The 16,436-nt window shown below is 35.3% G+C and overlaps 1 protein-coding gene across 1 annotated transcript in view; it reads right to left on the bottom strand.

The window, feature by feature from the left end:
• oxr1a (oxidation resistance 1a) overlaps nt 1-16,436 on the bottom strand; it is a 246,277-nt gene that overhangs the window by 215,761 nt on the left and 14,080 nt on the right. Inside the window, exon 2 of the mRNA XM_051719172.1 lies at nt 15,479-15,544. Coding sequence (XP_051575132.1) covers nt 15,479-15,495 — 17 coding nt within the window. The 5' untranslated portion in view covers nt 15,496-15,544. The remainder of the gene's footprint in view (nt 1-15,478; nt 15,545-16,436) is intronic.

The raw sequence follows: 16,436 nt of genomic DNA, 5'->3' as shown, positions 1-16,436 counted from the left end.
GCACTGAATGCGCACAGCCTGATTTTTCTAACTGCGCATCTTTGAACGCACAGAATGCGCATGCTCCTGGAATTATTTGCACTAATTAGTGGGTCCAAAAGGTGGCAACACTCACATTTGAGCCATTATTATCACGAAAAAGCATTAGAAGAAGATGTAATTGCCAGTAAACAACAGGAGACAAAGGTAAAAACGTCAACAGTGGATGTGCACGCCATCTCCACATGTCTAGATCTACTATCTGGGGATGTCTCTTTGTGCAGAAGCATGTTCATACATGCTCGATGAAGGATGTCTTGCATTTTGTCTAATTGTGCAGCAGCAGCATGTCCACATGCTTAATTCAGTATGTCTGTGTATTTTCTAGCTGTAGCAAGTCTCTGTTTTTGCTCTGCAGCAGCAGCAGCAGCAGCAGCAGCAACGTAGCAGATCTAGTCTGCCAAGACCAGCATCCTATTAATATGTCATACATTAAAATGCTAAATCTTTCTGAGAGTTGTCATGACTGAACTTTATTTTGGGGGGATTATTTATTCCTTTAACCACTAAACAACCTTGAAAGCAACTGCTGTTTCAAGTAGGAAATGAAATGAGACAGTAAATTGCTTCATATGAAGTGTTACTGTGAGGACGCTGGGTTTCTTGGCAGCCCATTGCAAAACTCGGTGCATGAACGTGGCAGGTCAGTGGCACTGCCGGGCATATTGCCCACTGCCATACTGTCATATCAGATGCCAGGATTAAAACACTACAGTTGATCTGGCAACATTCTGTCAACGCAAAACATAAGTTAAAAAGCTAAACAGAAGACATAATACTTTATAAAAAGAGCTGTAACAGAGAAAATTAGAAATAATAATTTCTCCAATGCTGTTTAATATATACTATAGGTAAGCCAATTGTAGGTTGATTCCACAGAAAAGTGTAAACACGGGCACTTTCAAAACATTGCTCTTTTCATTGTTTGAGCAACCAAGCCTGACATAGCAAGGGATGTGCAAAAAATTTTCATAATTGACTAGTCGGTTGGTGGTTTGAACGACTAGTCATCTAGTCATTCTACCTAACATCTTTGAAAATTGTGACTCCCTTTAAAACCAACACCACTAAAAATATTAATGTTAGTAGTCGACCCCCCCAAATTGACTAGTCAGTTGTTGGACGACTAGTCGATTAGTTGACCACCCTGGCACATCCTTTTAAGGCCCCATCACAGTACAGAGACTGCACTTATCAGAGTTACAAATTATTTGCTCTTATCATCTGATTTCTCTTCTAGTGCTGCCTTTGACAAGATAGATCACGACATTCTCTTGAATAGGCTGGAGGATTATTTTGGCATTAGTAGACGTGCATTAACATGGTTTAAGTCCAATTTATCAGACCGTTACCACTTTGTATGTGTAAACGAGGAATTGTCAAATCAAACAAAAGTTAAGTATGGAGTGCCACAGGGATCAGTTTTAGGGCCTCTGCTTTTCTCCTTATATATGCTTCCCTTGGGAGATCAGGAATCGTGGAATAAGTTTCCACTTTTATGCCGACAATACCCAACTTTATATTTCTTCTAAACCCGACAAAATTTCACAATTCTCCAAATTAGCAGGGTGTATCAATTAAATCAAAGATTGTATGGCCAGAAATGTCCTTCTACTCAATTCTGACAAAACAGAGGTACTAATTATTGGACCAAAACCTCTAAAAATAAGCTGCTAAAACATAATTTGACTCTCGATGGATGTACTGTTACATCATCTTCTACAGCGAAGAACTTATATTTGATACCAACTTGTCCTTTGAAAATCAAATTTTCAATGTTTGTAGAACAGCATTCTTCAAGTCACGACACATGCTCTCTATTGCTGATGCCGAAAAACTAATCATGCGTTCATGACCTCAAGATTAGATTATTGTAATGCATTACTGGGAGGATGTCCAGCAAGTTCAATAATAATAAAAAAACTTCAATTGGTTCAAAATGCAGCTGCCAGAGTGCTGACTAGAACCAAGAAATATGATCATATTAGCCCCATTCTATCATCATTACATTGGCTACCTGTTGAATTTCGTATTAATTTTAAAATTCTGTTAACTACATACAAAGCTTTGAATGGTCCAGCTCCACAGTACTTAAGTGACCTTCTGTCAGCTATATTCCTTCACGTTCATTACGGTCATAAAATTCTGGCCTGTTAATAGTTCCAAGAATATCAAAATCCACAAAAGGAGGTAGATCCTTTTCCTATTTGGCTCCTAAACTATGGAATAGTCTCCCTAACACTGTTCGGGATGCAGACACACTCACTCAGTTTAAATCTAGACTAAAGACTCATCTATTAGCCAGGCATACACCTAATTTATCCATCAACTCACAATTAGGCTGCTTTAGTTAGGTCTGCCGGAACCAGAAACATTTCTCAGAAACATTTCTCATAATCTATAACTCTGCAATAAATTGAATGGCATCTACGCTCATATTATTCTATTTGTTTCCCTGTCTCAAAACTGGATTCATATCCAGAGGTTACCAGAGCCAGCCAGATCCAGCTCCGTTCCTGCTTGGTGTCGGACTCCGCTTCGTGTCGTTGAGTGATGACGACAAACTACAGTTGGTGCTAGCCAGACAACACTTCAGTCTTTTATTATAGACTTCAAAGGATGAACTGATGCCAACTCCAAATGAAAGACATTGGATACTTCATATGCTACTGCCTGAAACTTGGATTTAGGATGGACCCCACCAAACCTCACCAAAATGACCTGCTGGTTGAACTGCGATGCACCTCATTGATCTATGCCTGCGTCACCTTTGTCTATTGATGAACTACACTATTGAAATGTAATACATAGACTATCAATTAATGATCAAAAGCCTTCATCAGCCAACTAACAAAGGACAATGCATCAGTGTGAACTTCTGCAGTTAATCCAGGATGGACTTCAAAGACACTCATTAATCTTACAGTTCATACAAAATCTTTGTTTAAACACTGGACCTTAACACTTACTTAGTTTACAAATTTTAAACCATGACTTGCACTGCATACAAATAACTAATATTGGCATTATATTCATGCTGTTTAGCCAGAGGGGAACTGACCCCTTTTGTGTTCCTAGCCACAGTCACCTTCGGCTTGCTCACTGGGGTTCTAAATACAATTATTATTTAATTATTTATTTTTATACACAATTTACAATCATATTTAATCAGACTACACAATGATGACTAAGACTTTATAGATATTACAGTTTCATTGTCTGTTAAAGCATGATTTTCTGTAAAGCTGCTTTGAAACGATGTGTGTTGTGAAAAGTGCTATTCAAATAAAAATGACTTGACATGACTTGACAACACTGGCTCAACCAACACCATGAGTTTGAGGTGAGGGTACTGTATCTGTTTTTGTCTGACCAATGGCAGACTGGGAGAAGTGTTTGTAAAACCTGCTTGAAAACAGTCATTATTTTTGCAGTTCCATTTGATGATACTAGTGGTGCAGAAATTACAGACTTCAGTTTTAAAAAACAGTGCACATATTGCATTAAAATACCCAAACATTTAACAAAGAGAGGTGAAACAGTGATAAATTAGTCAGAAAGAGCACATATTTAAATGCTCCCTTTCATATTGAAGCATTCCAATGGTAAGAAGTCTGTTTTGGAATAACCTCAAGCAATTATCGGAGAGTCTTTGAAGTTAAAGCCATGGCCTAACAAAATAATTGCATAAAAATTGAGCTTAGTATACTGGGGCATTAAAACTGCTGCATTATTCTGCTGTGGAGACAAACTGCTGTATCAAGCAACAGAAGAAAGTTTGTGTCCTTAATAAAAAGCGAACAGAATTGTATCTTAACCATCTCGGCTGTAAATAATATGGTTAAGATGGTTAAGATAAAATGAATGCAAACATCATATGAAACCAAATAAAGTCCACACACTATATACAGAACTCCACTGTCAATAGGTCTGTTCCAAACTTAGAAAGCTGCCTTTCTTGCCTTGCCTACATAAGCAGTTGCCTTCTAAGCAGAATTCAAACACATTCTCGCACAAAAAAAGTTAGATGGAGGACAACGCATATAACAGAACGCAGGTGTCTCAAAACCTGCTTTCAAAGTTTTTGTTTTATACCTGACATGGCTTCTAAAAAAAAGCCCCGCTAAAAATGCTTAACACGAGAAACTCTGCACACAATTTATTTTTAATAGTACATGGTGTAGGTGCATGTTGCTAAACTACCACTGTGATACTATAACACACAAACGTTGGGTAAATAGTGTCCGGTGTGTGTCATAGTGTCATCATTTATACACTATTGTGTTGTTCGTATGACTTTTTTCTTCTGTGGAACACAATAGGATGTTAGAGAGAATGTTAGCTTCAGTCACCTTTTACTTTCATTATATATATATATATATATATATATATATATATATATATATATATATATATATATATATATATATATATATATATATAGATGCAATGAAAGTCAATAGTGACTGAGGCTGTCATTCTACCTAACATCTTTGGTGTTCATGAGAAGAAAGAAATGTCATATGGCATTTATGTTTATGTCAAAGTCATTTGTGTTTATGTCATCTTGGACTTAAACTGAAACCTTGGGGCCTGGATGCAGCATCATTCAAATGCAATAGTTTTCATATACAGATGCCATTTTAGAAATTCACTGTTGTTCAGAGTCAGCAATTCATAATTTAATCCATGAGTGAGAATGTCCAATAACGGGGCGGTTACTGAGATTACGTGAGTAATATTTGTCTGGTCATGTGATCCTAACATGGCAGCCCCCATGAGGAGACCCTCTCACCATAGGATAAAACAGCTTTTATAAGGTTAGTGATATAATTGGAGTCTTCATCTCATTTGAGTGAACATCATTTTAAACATACAGTATGTTTGAAAATTACAATTCATTTCTTTCAGAGTAAAACTTTTGAACTGCGCACCTTTAAACTAATGCACTGTATTACTCGGCAGAAGTATATGATTGTTATCATAAACAGATCATAAATCATATTTATTATAACCGGTTCCAATAATAATGATAAAAAAAGGGTAACCCTTTGACTTTGCGTAACCCTGAAAAATATCAGCCCATTTTGATAAGTACTCTACATACAATTTCAATAAAGAACTACCCAGTATTTGCCCAGTCCCTTACAACTAAATTTTCCACATTATGTTTGCAACAGAAATTTATTCCAACCCTCCCTCCCTCTTCTACATCTCCTGAACTTTAAATAAATTCACTTTGGTCTTGGAGATATTAATATAGGTCAGGGAATTGCAGCCTGTGTTGCGTTCAATTTAAAGTGTTTAAAAATCCATTTCTCTGCCCTAAAGATGTACATTTTGCAGTTGGCATTTAACTATTTCTTCCTCTCATCCAAGAACTGTTAATGAAGCCGAATGTCCTGAAAATAATTTGCTTCCATTGTGAATAAGACAACCACAGCAAAAGTTACAAACATTTCACAGCATGTTCATGCATCTTCAATTTTCTTAGTCATAAACACTAGAAAATTGACAATTTAACTTGCATCAGCAAGGACCCTTAAATGTTGACAAGACATTAAACAAAGCAGAAGTAAACACAAACAATTTAAACAAATGCTTTCAGCTTCCAGCAGTGTCGTCAATCATACAGATCAGCGACTGAAGCCTGTCCGTTCACATTAGAAGACAAAAGCCCACAAAAACTTCCATCATTGTCCATCACATCTTTTCTTAAGAGCTGTCTGATTCTGTTCATATTAGGCACAATCAGTATGAATATAAAGCTGCTGCTGTCAGTCAAATCAAATACACACAGAAGACAACATTGGCTTGTTTTTCATGAGCTATTACAAAAGTGTATCGACAGGAAAAAAGTGTAAATTCTGAATTCTATGCGGGTCTTGCATTCGTCCATGCGCTCATATGTTATGAATTTCTAAGACATCTTCATGCATGATCAGCATTCAAAATAATTGAATAATTAAATGTGCATTTGTCTTCATTTTTTAACATAATGCATAATAGGTCCTAATAAACAGCATTTATTACAACTGCAAAAACCTACATATATTTTAACTAAAACATTTTAATACACAAAAAATGCCAAGCAGGGACTTCGGTGAACATTTTTGAGGGACAGATTAAAATGATTCATAGAAATGAATTGAACTAACCCACTCTAATGCTATTTTTGCTACTGAAATTTAAATAAGAGGTGCTATTAAAATATCTCCTTCTTAATGATTTCATAATTGCAAACCGCTAGACAGGATTCTAGGTAACTTAATGTCCAAAATAAAAAAGTGCATTAAAATCACTGCAAAAATGTTGCTTAATTCTATATTGCTAGCATAATTACAGCCTTTATCATGAATATTCTATATTGCCCAGAATTAATGTGTGCTAACTACTATTCCAAGTTTAACCTTTATTTTCCACATTTGATTTTTCATTGAAATCCTTAAAGGTTAATATTTTCACATTTGCTCACCAAAATCCACTAAAACCTGCTTATGTTAGTTTGGATATGATTGGGCAGTCAATTTGTTAATTTATACTCATTTATATTCATTTTATTGTGCACACAACCTGTAATCTGAAAAACACACTCATTATAACTGCATCTGAACAACCCCACTCATAGATCCCTCCCCTTTATGCTAATGAACCCCCTTTCATATCACCAGTCAAAATCAGCCCCAGGATATTGAACCGTGGGGAGTAAAACAGTAACTGTCAAGCACTTCCTCACTGAATGTGATTAAACTACGATTTCATCTCTGAATTCCAGAGCATTCCCAGTGTCAAGGTCTATCAGGATATCTGATCTGTAGGTCATTCAGCCCTGATTAGATCTTTGTGCCTTTGAAGACAGTTGATCTTTATGGTTTATGTTCTCTAAAGGAAGAATGTCTTCTGCATATGTAACTAATCAAGTTTTTAAATTATATGTACCCAGTGTCAATAAATGTCAATCCCCAGTGAGCTCATTGGCAAGGTATCATTTTGGCATGATTTGTGTCCACATTACAAGGACAAACAGCGTGGTGTTGATTGCTAGTGTCAACGATTTGTCTTTCATCAGTTTTTCTTTTGACAACAGTGGCCACCAGCATTCATGTTAGGTTTAGGGTTGGGGTTTGTGTTGGGGCATATGGTTATAAAATATGTATTCCTGTTGATTGTATTACATAATTTACAACTAATTACAACTCGTTTACAACATGCTTTTGGCGCCACTCTGTGAATATTTCACCTGGACACTGGGGCTCACACGTTGCCCGTTCAACAACACTTCCAGCTTCGGCCACTAGGGGCGGTGCTCCGAATTTTGGTAAGAAAAGACCAATTTAAGTAGCAAAACTTTCGACCTACTGTTGGTAGGTCGAATAGTGAGATCACATTGTAAAAACAAAACAAATGGTGGTTGGTAATTTTACATATCAGTCAGACTTTTTTTGATGGTTCTTGCACAGAATAAGCTCTAAAGTGGACCAGACTTTTTTCTAATAGTCAAAAGACTGGCTTTGTGAGACAATGGGAAAAATCAAGAGTTAGACGGCTAACATCTCTGTATAAAGTTGACAACTGTCTGCAAAGTTTTCTTGCTGGGAGTAACAGTGGTTATTTATTTCCAGCCTAACAATATAATATCCTTCTGTGTCTGAAAATATCACACCAAACCTGCATCTCCTGTTCGCTGCAGCTAATGAGCACAACTCAGTATTGTTTTAACATCATTACTGCCCTCACCTATTGCAATTATAGCTCTGTGTATGATAGCTCAGTCTTTTCATACTAACATCTCTCAAATAGGCCTGGCAGACTCTAGCTTCTTCCTGTTTCAGCAGGAAGTCATTGGTGTCTACTTCAGTCAGCTTTGAGATGACAGTTAAAGCGATGCACAGGAAGCACACAAGATTAGGATACGAAACTCAATTAAGCCATAATGTAATTTGTCTCAAGACAGACCTGGAGGATGAACCTTTTTTTCCAAAACCCAAGGTCACTTAAAAATTATTTGAGGGTGTTTCTTCAACTACGAGCACTTTTATGTCCAAGTAGATGATTTGTATTGAAACTAACAGATTTAAACTTTCTTTTTGCTATATGAATGTCACATTTAAACTTTTAAACCTTTGTATATGTTTGCTACATTTTAAATGCTTTATTTATGTATAGATTTTCTTGCTTTACCCTGGTCTCAAACCCAGATTTGATATATAATAGTTCAGATTTGGCTTCCGTCAAGCTGTGTTTGAACGCATGAACAAGATTCATCTTGTGCTGTCTGCTGTGGGTAAGTGTGGTTTGTTCTCTGTATAATATAGATGCAAGATGAGTTCCGCTTACTGCCCCCTGGAGAAAACTAGTGGTACTTTAAACTTGAATTGCTCAGATGGTAGGAATATTCAATACTTTCAATATTTTATATATATATATATATATATATATATTTGTGTGTGTGTGTGTGTGTGTTTAAAGAACACCTGTTTGCTGGTTTTAAAGGGATAGTTCACACAAAAATGAAAATTCTGTCATCATTTAATCACCCTCATGTTGTTCTTAACCCATTTGTCTTTTTGTCTTCAGTGGAACACAAAAGGAGAAGTTTGACAGAATGTTAACCTCAGTCACTATTCACTTTCATTGGACCTCATTCATGAAACTCAAGCAGCACAAATTTTTGTGTGAATCGTTCGTAAGGACAGTCTGATGTAAATTTTCGGATTCATGAAAGTTTTTGTATTTTCAAAACGTTCGTTGGTAAGAACTAAATTTACACCTGCTCCTGACCACATGTAAATCATGCGTAAGACATCCAAATATGTTGTGTACTTTCAGACAAACTGTCTTGACTACATTTTGATAGAAGTAAAATTAAAGAAGTAATGCAAAAAACTATTAATAATTAAATGTGTCAAATTAACCTTAAAAAAAAAAAAGGTTTTATTTAGAAACGTTTCTTTGCTGATTGCATTTATTTTTTCAAAGTAGCCTAAGTTTTTCCCCAACTCTGCTTATTTCCGGCAGAAGTTCTTGACATGGGTTTGCATTTGATTTTCTCAAAATAATAATAATAAAAAAAAAAGCCCTCTAAGTTGACTGGCTGGACATTTTTTTTTTTATTTGATATAAGCTCTACTATTTAGATTACATAATTTAGTATATGCATTGGTAGATTGCATTCAGTTTCAGATAATTTAGTATATGCATTGGTAGATTGCATTCAGTTTCAGAAGGGAAGTATATCAATGTACAGTCTTGGATTTACTCGAGAAGTTTCTCAAATGATGCTGGCGATGCGCTCAGTTGAACCAGAGAAGGTTAATGATGGTGGACATCCTCCTCTCGGCATGAACTGAATTTTTTTTACACTAAAGCTTCAATGTCAAACAATTTTTATCGACCTCTTATTGTTTAATTCACTAATGAACATCTGATGGCAGCAAAGTCAAAGATGACTGAAAGTTCCTCACTTTCTTTTTAGATGTGAGTGTTTGCTAAATCAATATTTTATCAATATAATATATTTTATTACTGTTTGCCAGTGGCGAATTCTCAGGGCCAGCAAAGCTGTCTCTGCTGGCCTAACGTGCCAAATAAATAAATATTTTTGCCTATGTATTTTTAATCGCTTTCCACTCTTAATTAATCTACAAACAAATAGAGAAAACGAAAAGTTTATCCAGTCAGAATTTATTCCTTGATGCTTACAAGCAAAGTGTGACAACTGTTTCACAAATCACATGCCGGAAGCTGAGCTCATTAGCCAAAGCAGTGTGTGAGTCTGAGCTCCACCCCCTCAGGCCTTCAGAATTTCCACAGAATCCCTCAACAGTGCAAATGAATGCGCATCTAATGTCAGATTGTCAGATTCATCAGCCAATCAGATTGATTTATTTGTTCTTGGTGGGTGTGATCTTTAGGATATGTCTCGATTGAGGCCTTCTAGCTGGCCTTAAGCGACGCAATCACGCTTTAAGTGATGTACGTAATTTGAAAGTGAAGAGGCAAGATCTTGCAGAGGAGTCAGCTGTCATCACTGCTGGTATTGCCGTTGAGAAAGAGATCCTTATGGATTTACAAACCTGAGATGTTCTGCATGATCGTGTGATTGCTTAATTTATTAAACAGGAAAGGAGGGCTGATTTTCACTTCAAGCAAATTGGTAAGTGCTTTTTGCATTGTTATAGCAACATCAGGAGTTTCTAAGTGTAAATTAGGCTGCTTGAGCATTCAGTGTCAGATCAAGTTTTGAAAAGTAGTACTGCGTTCCATTCAACTCGGAGAGTCGGATTTTACAACTTCCTACTTGGAAAAGTGCAATGGAATGCATCTTTAAGTCAGAATTACAACTAGAAGGCTCATGAAGAAATTCTCAACTCTGATTTCACCGAGATGCAGGGGCATGATGTCACACAAGCATGTCGAAACTCAGGGAGATATACAAAGTGATAAACATTAACTTTATTAAGTAATATCGATAAATGAGTTTGTTTCCACATTACATGATATTAAAGCTTGTTTAACAAACGCCTGCAGAAACAGGTGTATAAAACATTAGACATTCATTTCACAAAACAGTCATGCTGCAGTTAAAATTAGGCTTGCTTCAGCATTAAGTGTCGTTTCAAGTTCTGGCTTTCATGCGTGGACGTGTTTTTAAAATGCCAGTTGGTATTACTAGTTAGCTGCGACATAATGTATGATGCCCAAAGGCATAGGGTGTCTTATTCATTGTGAAGCTGTGTTTTCTTAAAGGCATGAATCACATTGAAGGCCTAGACTTTAAATGCACGGCGCGCCACTGCTGTTCGCATATATGTTAAAAGCTTAATTTTCTCATTTACTAGCGAGTCTGAATCCTTCCTTATATGACGTTTTCATGGTTGTGGATTATGATAATTGTGAATGAACGTGCACGCATGCTCTATTTACGAACGTTTGAAAGTTGTACAAACAAATCTGGGGATTTCAAAGCGTTCGTGAATCCGGCTGAAAGTTTTGAGGAATCTCCATTTTATACGGAAATTACTCCCAATTCTTTCGTATATTTATGACATTTTCATGAATGAGGAATAAATGCTTCTTTTTTTCATACAATAAAAGTGAATGGTGACTGAGGTTGTCAGTGCATAATATCCTGCCTAACATCTATATTTGTTTTAAATATAAGATAGAAAGTCATTCTGGTTTGGAACAACATTAGGATGAGTAAATGAAGACAGAATTTTCATTTTTGGGAGAACTGTCCTTTTAAGTGACATGGATATGGGCACTCAAGATGACATTATGGACTGCAAGAGGATGTTTGCGTAATAAGTGTTGTGCCCGGGGCATTGGTGGAACGGTTTAGTTTGCACTGCCTGAGTCCATTTTGGAATGTAAACATTGTAAGTCTAATTAGAGGAAGCCTTATCTTCTGCACAGAGCACATACACATAACCGCAACCTAAATGAGAGCCGCGGCTTGTTTTTCATGAGAAGACTGATGTGGCAGGGCAAAATGTTTAATGAGCTGTTCAAACTGTAATGCATTTAATAAACAATCCCACTGATGAAGGATTTAATTTAACAGTGTTCCCGTTGCAGTTTAACTAGCATGTGTAAACATACACCATTAAACCACTGATGAGAGTGCAAATACCCAAACAATAAAAGTGCTCTATAACAGTGGTTCTAAACTGATGCATCACAACCCAAAAAGAGGCACAGGTCTGTTCTGATAGAATTGCTGACAGCAGGTAAAAACTATGCAAAATGTATACAGTATTATAAAACGCTTCTAACCATTTAATTGCATATAACTAGAATAGCAAAATTGGCTAATGAACTTTTAAAATGGTTTGAATTGTCAGATTAATATAAAAATAATTTTCTAAGAAATATTTGTATAGGAATATGTTTGGTCTGATTGTGTGATCAATGCAGGAAAATAACCTCTAGAATGCCAAAAAGACAATCTCCAAGAATTACACTAGTCAAAAATTGCCTGTGCTCCATTTTCTAGAACATACTGCTACTGTGACACTCCATGTCAAGTATGCAGCGAGTATTGTGCAGAACAACAATGTGATTTCCTCAGGTCACAGGCTCTCAGTGCAGCTTTTATCAGTTTTATGCATCCCAATTGGTTTCTTTACTTCTGTGAGCTACCAATTACATCTGTTTTTGCTGTCAAACTCAGTGTCTGTTTGTGCAATGGCCCACATGTAGCATATTCATGTTCAACTATTATATCTGAAATGCTTTTTTGGCACAGCCACAGTGAACTGACTGTCAAAAGCCAAATCTGACAGTCAGTTCACTGCGGCTGCACCAAAAGCATTTCAGAAAAAATATTCTGCATGGTAGAATAAAATAAATCAGAATAGTCAAATCTGAGTATGAAATGTACCATTATCATGCATCACAATGCCCATGGGAAAGTACCAATTTAGAAAAAATAATCTGTGCATTCACAGTGTATGAACAAAGCTTGAGTTTGAGGTGTCAGTACTGTGAAGTTGTGATGAATCATTGTGTGAAGTATAATATTCATCAGAACGTTGTCAACATATGTTCTGAATGTATTTCTTTCAATAACTACAACAATTTTGACAATTTTTTTTGTGTGCAAACACACATAAACTTTGGTAGTGACATACATGTTTGGAGTGCAAATATGGACTATAGTACATAAGTTTTCAAATAGTGCAAATAGTCTATTGTATATTTCTGCTCCAAAAAGAGCTTTTAAGCTTTTAAATATTTATTATACATACAATATTTGAACATTTCTTACCCCCAGAGGTCCATACTCTGACCCTTAGAATGTATGAAGGACAAACTTGCAAAAATAAATAAATAAATAAATCCATAGATAAATAAATAAATAAATCCACGTATTTGTAAATAAATAATAAATATATAATTAACTATAAGTATGAGGAGATATTCAAATAATTAAATAAATAAATAAATGCTCCCATCAATTCAAAATAATACAATGTAAAACAAATAAATGGTTGGGAAAATTCAAAAATGTTAAAGGAAATGCAAAATTTAAAGTTGAATTTGAATTCTATATTTCTTCAATCATTCTTTTATTTCTGTATGTAGTCCCCTATTTATTTTTCCTTCGCACAACATGCTTATGAGAGGATGTCGACAGCCGTTCAAGTATCACAGTCAAACTTTTTAAAATGTACCTACTAACTGCCCATAAACGTCTATGCATGCATCCACATTGAAGAGTTTATAATCAGCAGATAACATAGTTCTATTTTTAACAGTGTCGGCAAGCTTTTGCAGGCCTCTGACTATTGCTAATCTGACTCTGTCCATATTTTCTTTCTTTACATTTTAGGATCTTAATGAGCAAGCGATGGAAAACATAGTCAAGCGCAGAACTTTACAACGATCAGTCATAAATTCTGCCTACTAATGTTTGATTGACATCCTCTTAGCATATTGCGCAAAGGAACAATAAATACAGAAATACATACAGAAAGAAATCAGTGGTTAAAGTAATTCAATATTACATTATTAAATTTCATTATCAAACATTTTTGCATTTTCCCAACCATTTCTGTTTTATATTGTATTATTTTTGCATTGATGGGTGCGTTTATTTGTTTATTTGTATATCTCCTTGCAAAAGTAATGATTTATATATGTATTTCTGCACAAATTTGTATTTATTATTTATTCATGTATTTGTGTATTTATTTATTATTTTTGCAGATTTCATCCTCCATAACAATTAGATTCTTTTTGGAATGGCAAGCAAGCTTTTAGATCTGAAAGTATATTTCAGCAAGTACAATTAACTTTTTTTTTATTTCAAAAGATCAAGGAAAATTTTATTTCTCAAAATATGACCCCTTTAAAAGGGCTGAAAAGGTAAATTTGTGGGTGCGCTGTACAAACAAAGGGACAATGTTGTAGGGTACAACGGGGCTAAAGGCTATGCGGAGCAAAAGGCTCCTTTATTTTATTTCCTCCCAAACACAAAATAGCATCAAAAACAACCAAAGGACCTTCCTAAACACCTGTTTGACACAATGAACTTTAAATTTTTCCTCTTCCATGACACCATTGCATGTAAGTCTAAAGGTTGATTTTGAGGCAATTTGATCTAATATTTAATATTTTGTTAAATGTTGTAAATGAATGTAGCTAATGAATATCCTGGAAATTATCACATTTATTTAAAAAAAAAAAAAAATAATAATACTTATTTGTAATTTTCTATTTTTTTCAAGGTGAGTATATCAACAAATTTTCAATAACTGTCAATATTATTATTTTCAATATTTCTGTTTTTTGTGTAAAAAGCCCCCCTTTGGCAGGGGCTAAAGGCCTCTATTAAACACAGTGTTTTTCTTAAGTTGTGGGGGGGGGGGGGGGGGTAGATTTGTTATGAAGAATGTTTGAAGTGGGCTAACGTTGTCTGATCCAATCACAATAGAGATTAATTTGTTTTTAGAATACTTAAGATGTAATGAAATGTCAAATGTGATTGAAATGAACAAGAAATTATGCACCCTTTTCTGGTTATTTTGAATAAGCATTATCTTAATTTGTTACTTAAAAAAAAAGCATCTTGCTGTCTTAAAAATATTTGCATAAGTTGACAAATTGTGCCATTTAACTATTGTCCCAGAATCTACACTATATCGCTATAAACCCCCTGGGGGCATTTTACCCCAAGTGAGAGAGCCCAGGTGTGGGGTTAAACATTCCGTAACCACCTTTAAAAAAAAAAAAAAAAAAAAAAAAAAAAAGGAATTGTATTCAAAACAACCTTCTGTTGATATTTATTTTAACATAAATTGTGTTGCTCCATCAATGTTCAATAAAAATAAATGTATTTCTTGAAACTTAAGACATTTTGTGACCAGAAAACAAGCTAATTTTCTTTAAGGTGTGCCTTTAGCCCCATGTTCCCTACCTTTAGGTTGAACAACAGCTTGTTACTAGTACAGTACCCTCTAAGGTACACCTACTGTACCCTTTACATGTCACTTGGAATGTATTTGTACCTTATCTGTCCCAAAGAAGGTACAGTGAGTTTACGTGAAGATTAACATGAATACATGCTTGATGAAGTCCAGCTACAATCGCATTATCTAGGTCTGTTAGTCAGACTTTGCAAAAATCAGACTGGTGTGAGAGATATGACAAGCTGTTTTAACCATAAAGGTACAATTTTCACATTTTTTTTTTTTTTTTTTTTCTGAAAGTGTAAGCTTTGTAAATTACATAACTACATTCAAAAGTTTTGCAGCAAAAAATGTGAACACAAAAAGTAAATAACTATCCAATAACCTAAGTGTTACTGGGGTTTAATAAGTCCTTTAGAGCCCAAAACTTAATTATGTAAACAAAGCCACTTTAGAAGGACAGTATAGGCTTTCTTACATAAAAGATTACAAAAACGGACAACAAACTGCAGCGTGGCTCTGACCTTTTGGTGCTGAACATGTTGGCAGGGTGCTCTTCTGTGACTCAGAAGTTTTCCTCAAGGACAAACCTGAGAAAGCAACCAGATACACAGGATGATTAAGAGCAGAAATGTCAAGATGACCTGAGAATATTCCAAAACAATGATGATCTCCCATCAAATCAAAGCAAACCCTAAAAAAAAACACAAAAAAAAAAAAAAACAGATTAAAACAGTTACCTTACAAGTTACTTCTCTGTTCCATGAAAGAAAATGAAATAGAAATTCATGAAGGTCTGGAACGGAGTTGGGTGAACTATTCCTTTAATCATCAGCCAACAAGAATGAAGGATGTGCCTTCCACGTTCCACAAATAACACACACTCGCTAGTTCACAAACTATCAATTGAAGAGGGCTTCATACAGATTTCTTTTACTGAAAGTCTTGTACATTCCAAGACAACAAGAGAGCAGAATGTCGTTTAATCTGCACACCTGAATTGGTGCCACATGCATAAAGTCTATAGTTACTCTTTAATGCAAAGTTAGCAGGAAAGGTTGCATCATTAATGCAAAGGACCTTTAGAGCCACTGCAACCCTTAATGTGTCATAATGTGAGGAAACGATTGTTCTAGTCCAACATGATGAAAACAGGTTTTCAAAAAACAGCACAGCATATCTACATAAGCAGTTATAATCATGCTACAGCTGGTTTTTGCACAGACTAGCGATAGTCTTCATCTGTCTGTCCAAGTACACAGTACATGACACAATGCGTAATCGGATAGTTCGATTGAAGTAACTGTAGGCACCGTTCCTATAGTGAACTAAAAAATTAATTAGCACAAATTAAAATGTATTAGCACACTAGCATTATTAGCATTATTACTATTTATATTATTATGGTTGTAGAAAAGACACATATCCATCGACCACTAATATGAATAGCTTATTAGAGGAACCCTTCCCACAATGGTGTTT

The sequence above is a fragment of the Myxocyprinus asiaticus genome, chromosome 15, assembly GCF_019703515.2.
Source record: "Myxocyprinus asiaticus isolate MX2 ecotype Aquarium Trade chromosome 15, UBuf_Myxa_2, whole genome shotgun sequence".
Classification (NCBI taxonomy): domain Eukaryota; kingdom Metazoa; phylum Chordata; class Actinopteri; order Cypriniformes; family Catostomidae; genus Myxocyprinus; species Myxocyprinus asiaticus.
The sequence above is the reverse complement of the archived record's forward strand: the minus strand, read 5'-3'. Positions and strand labels throughout refer to the sequence as shown.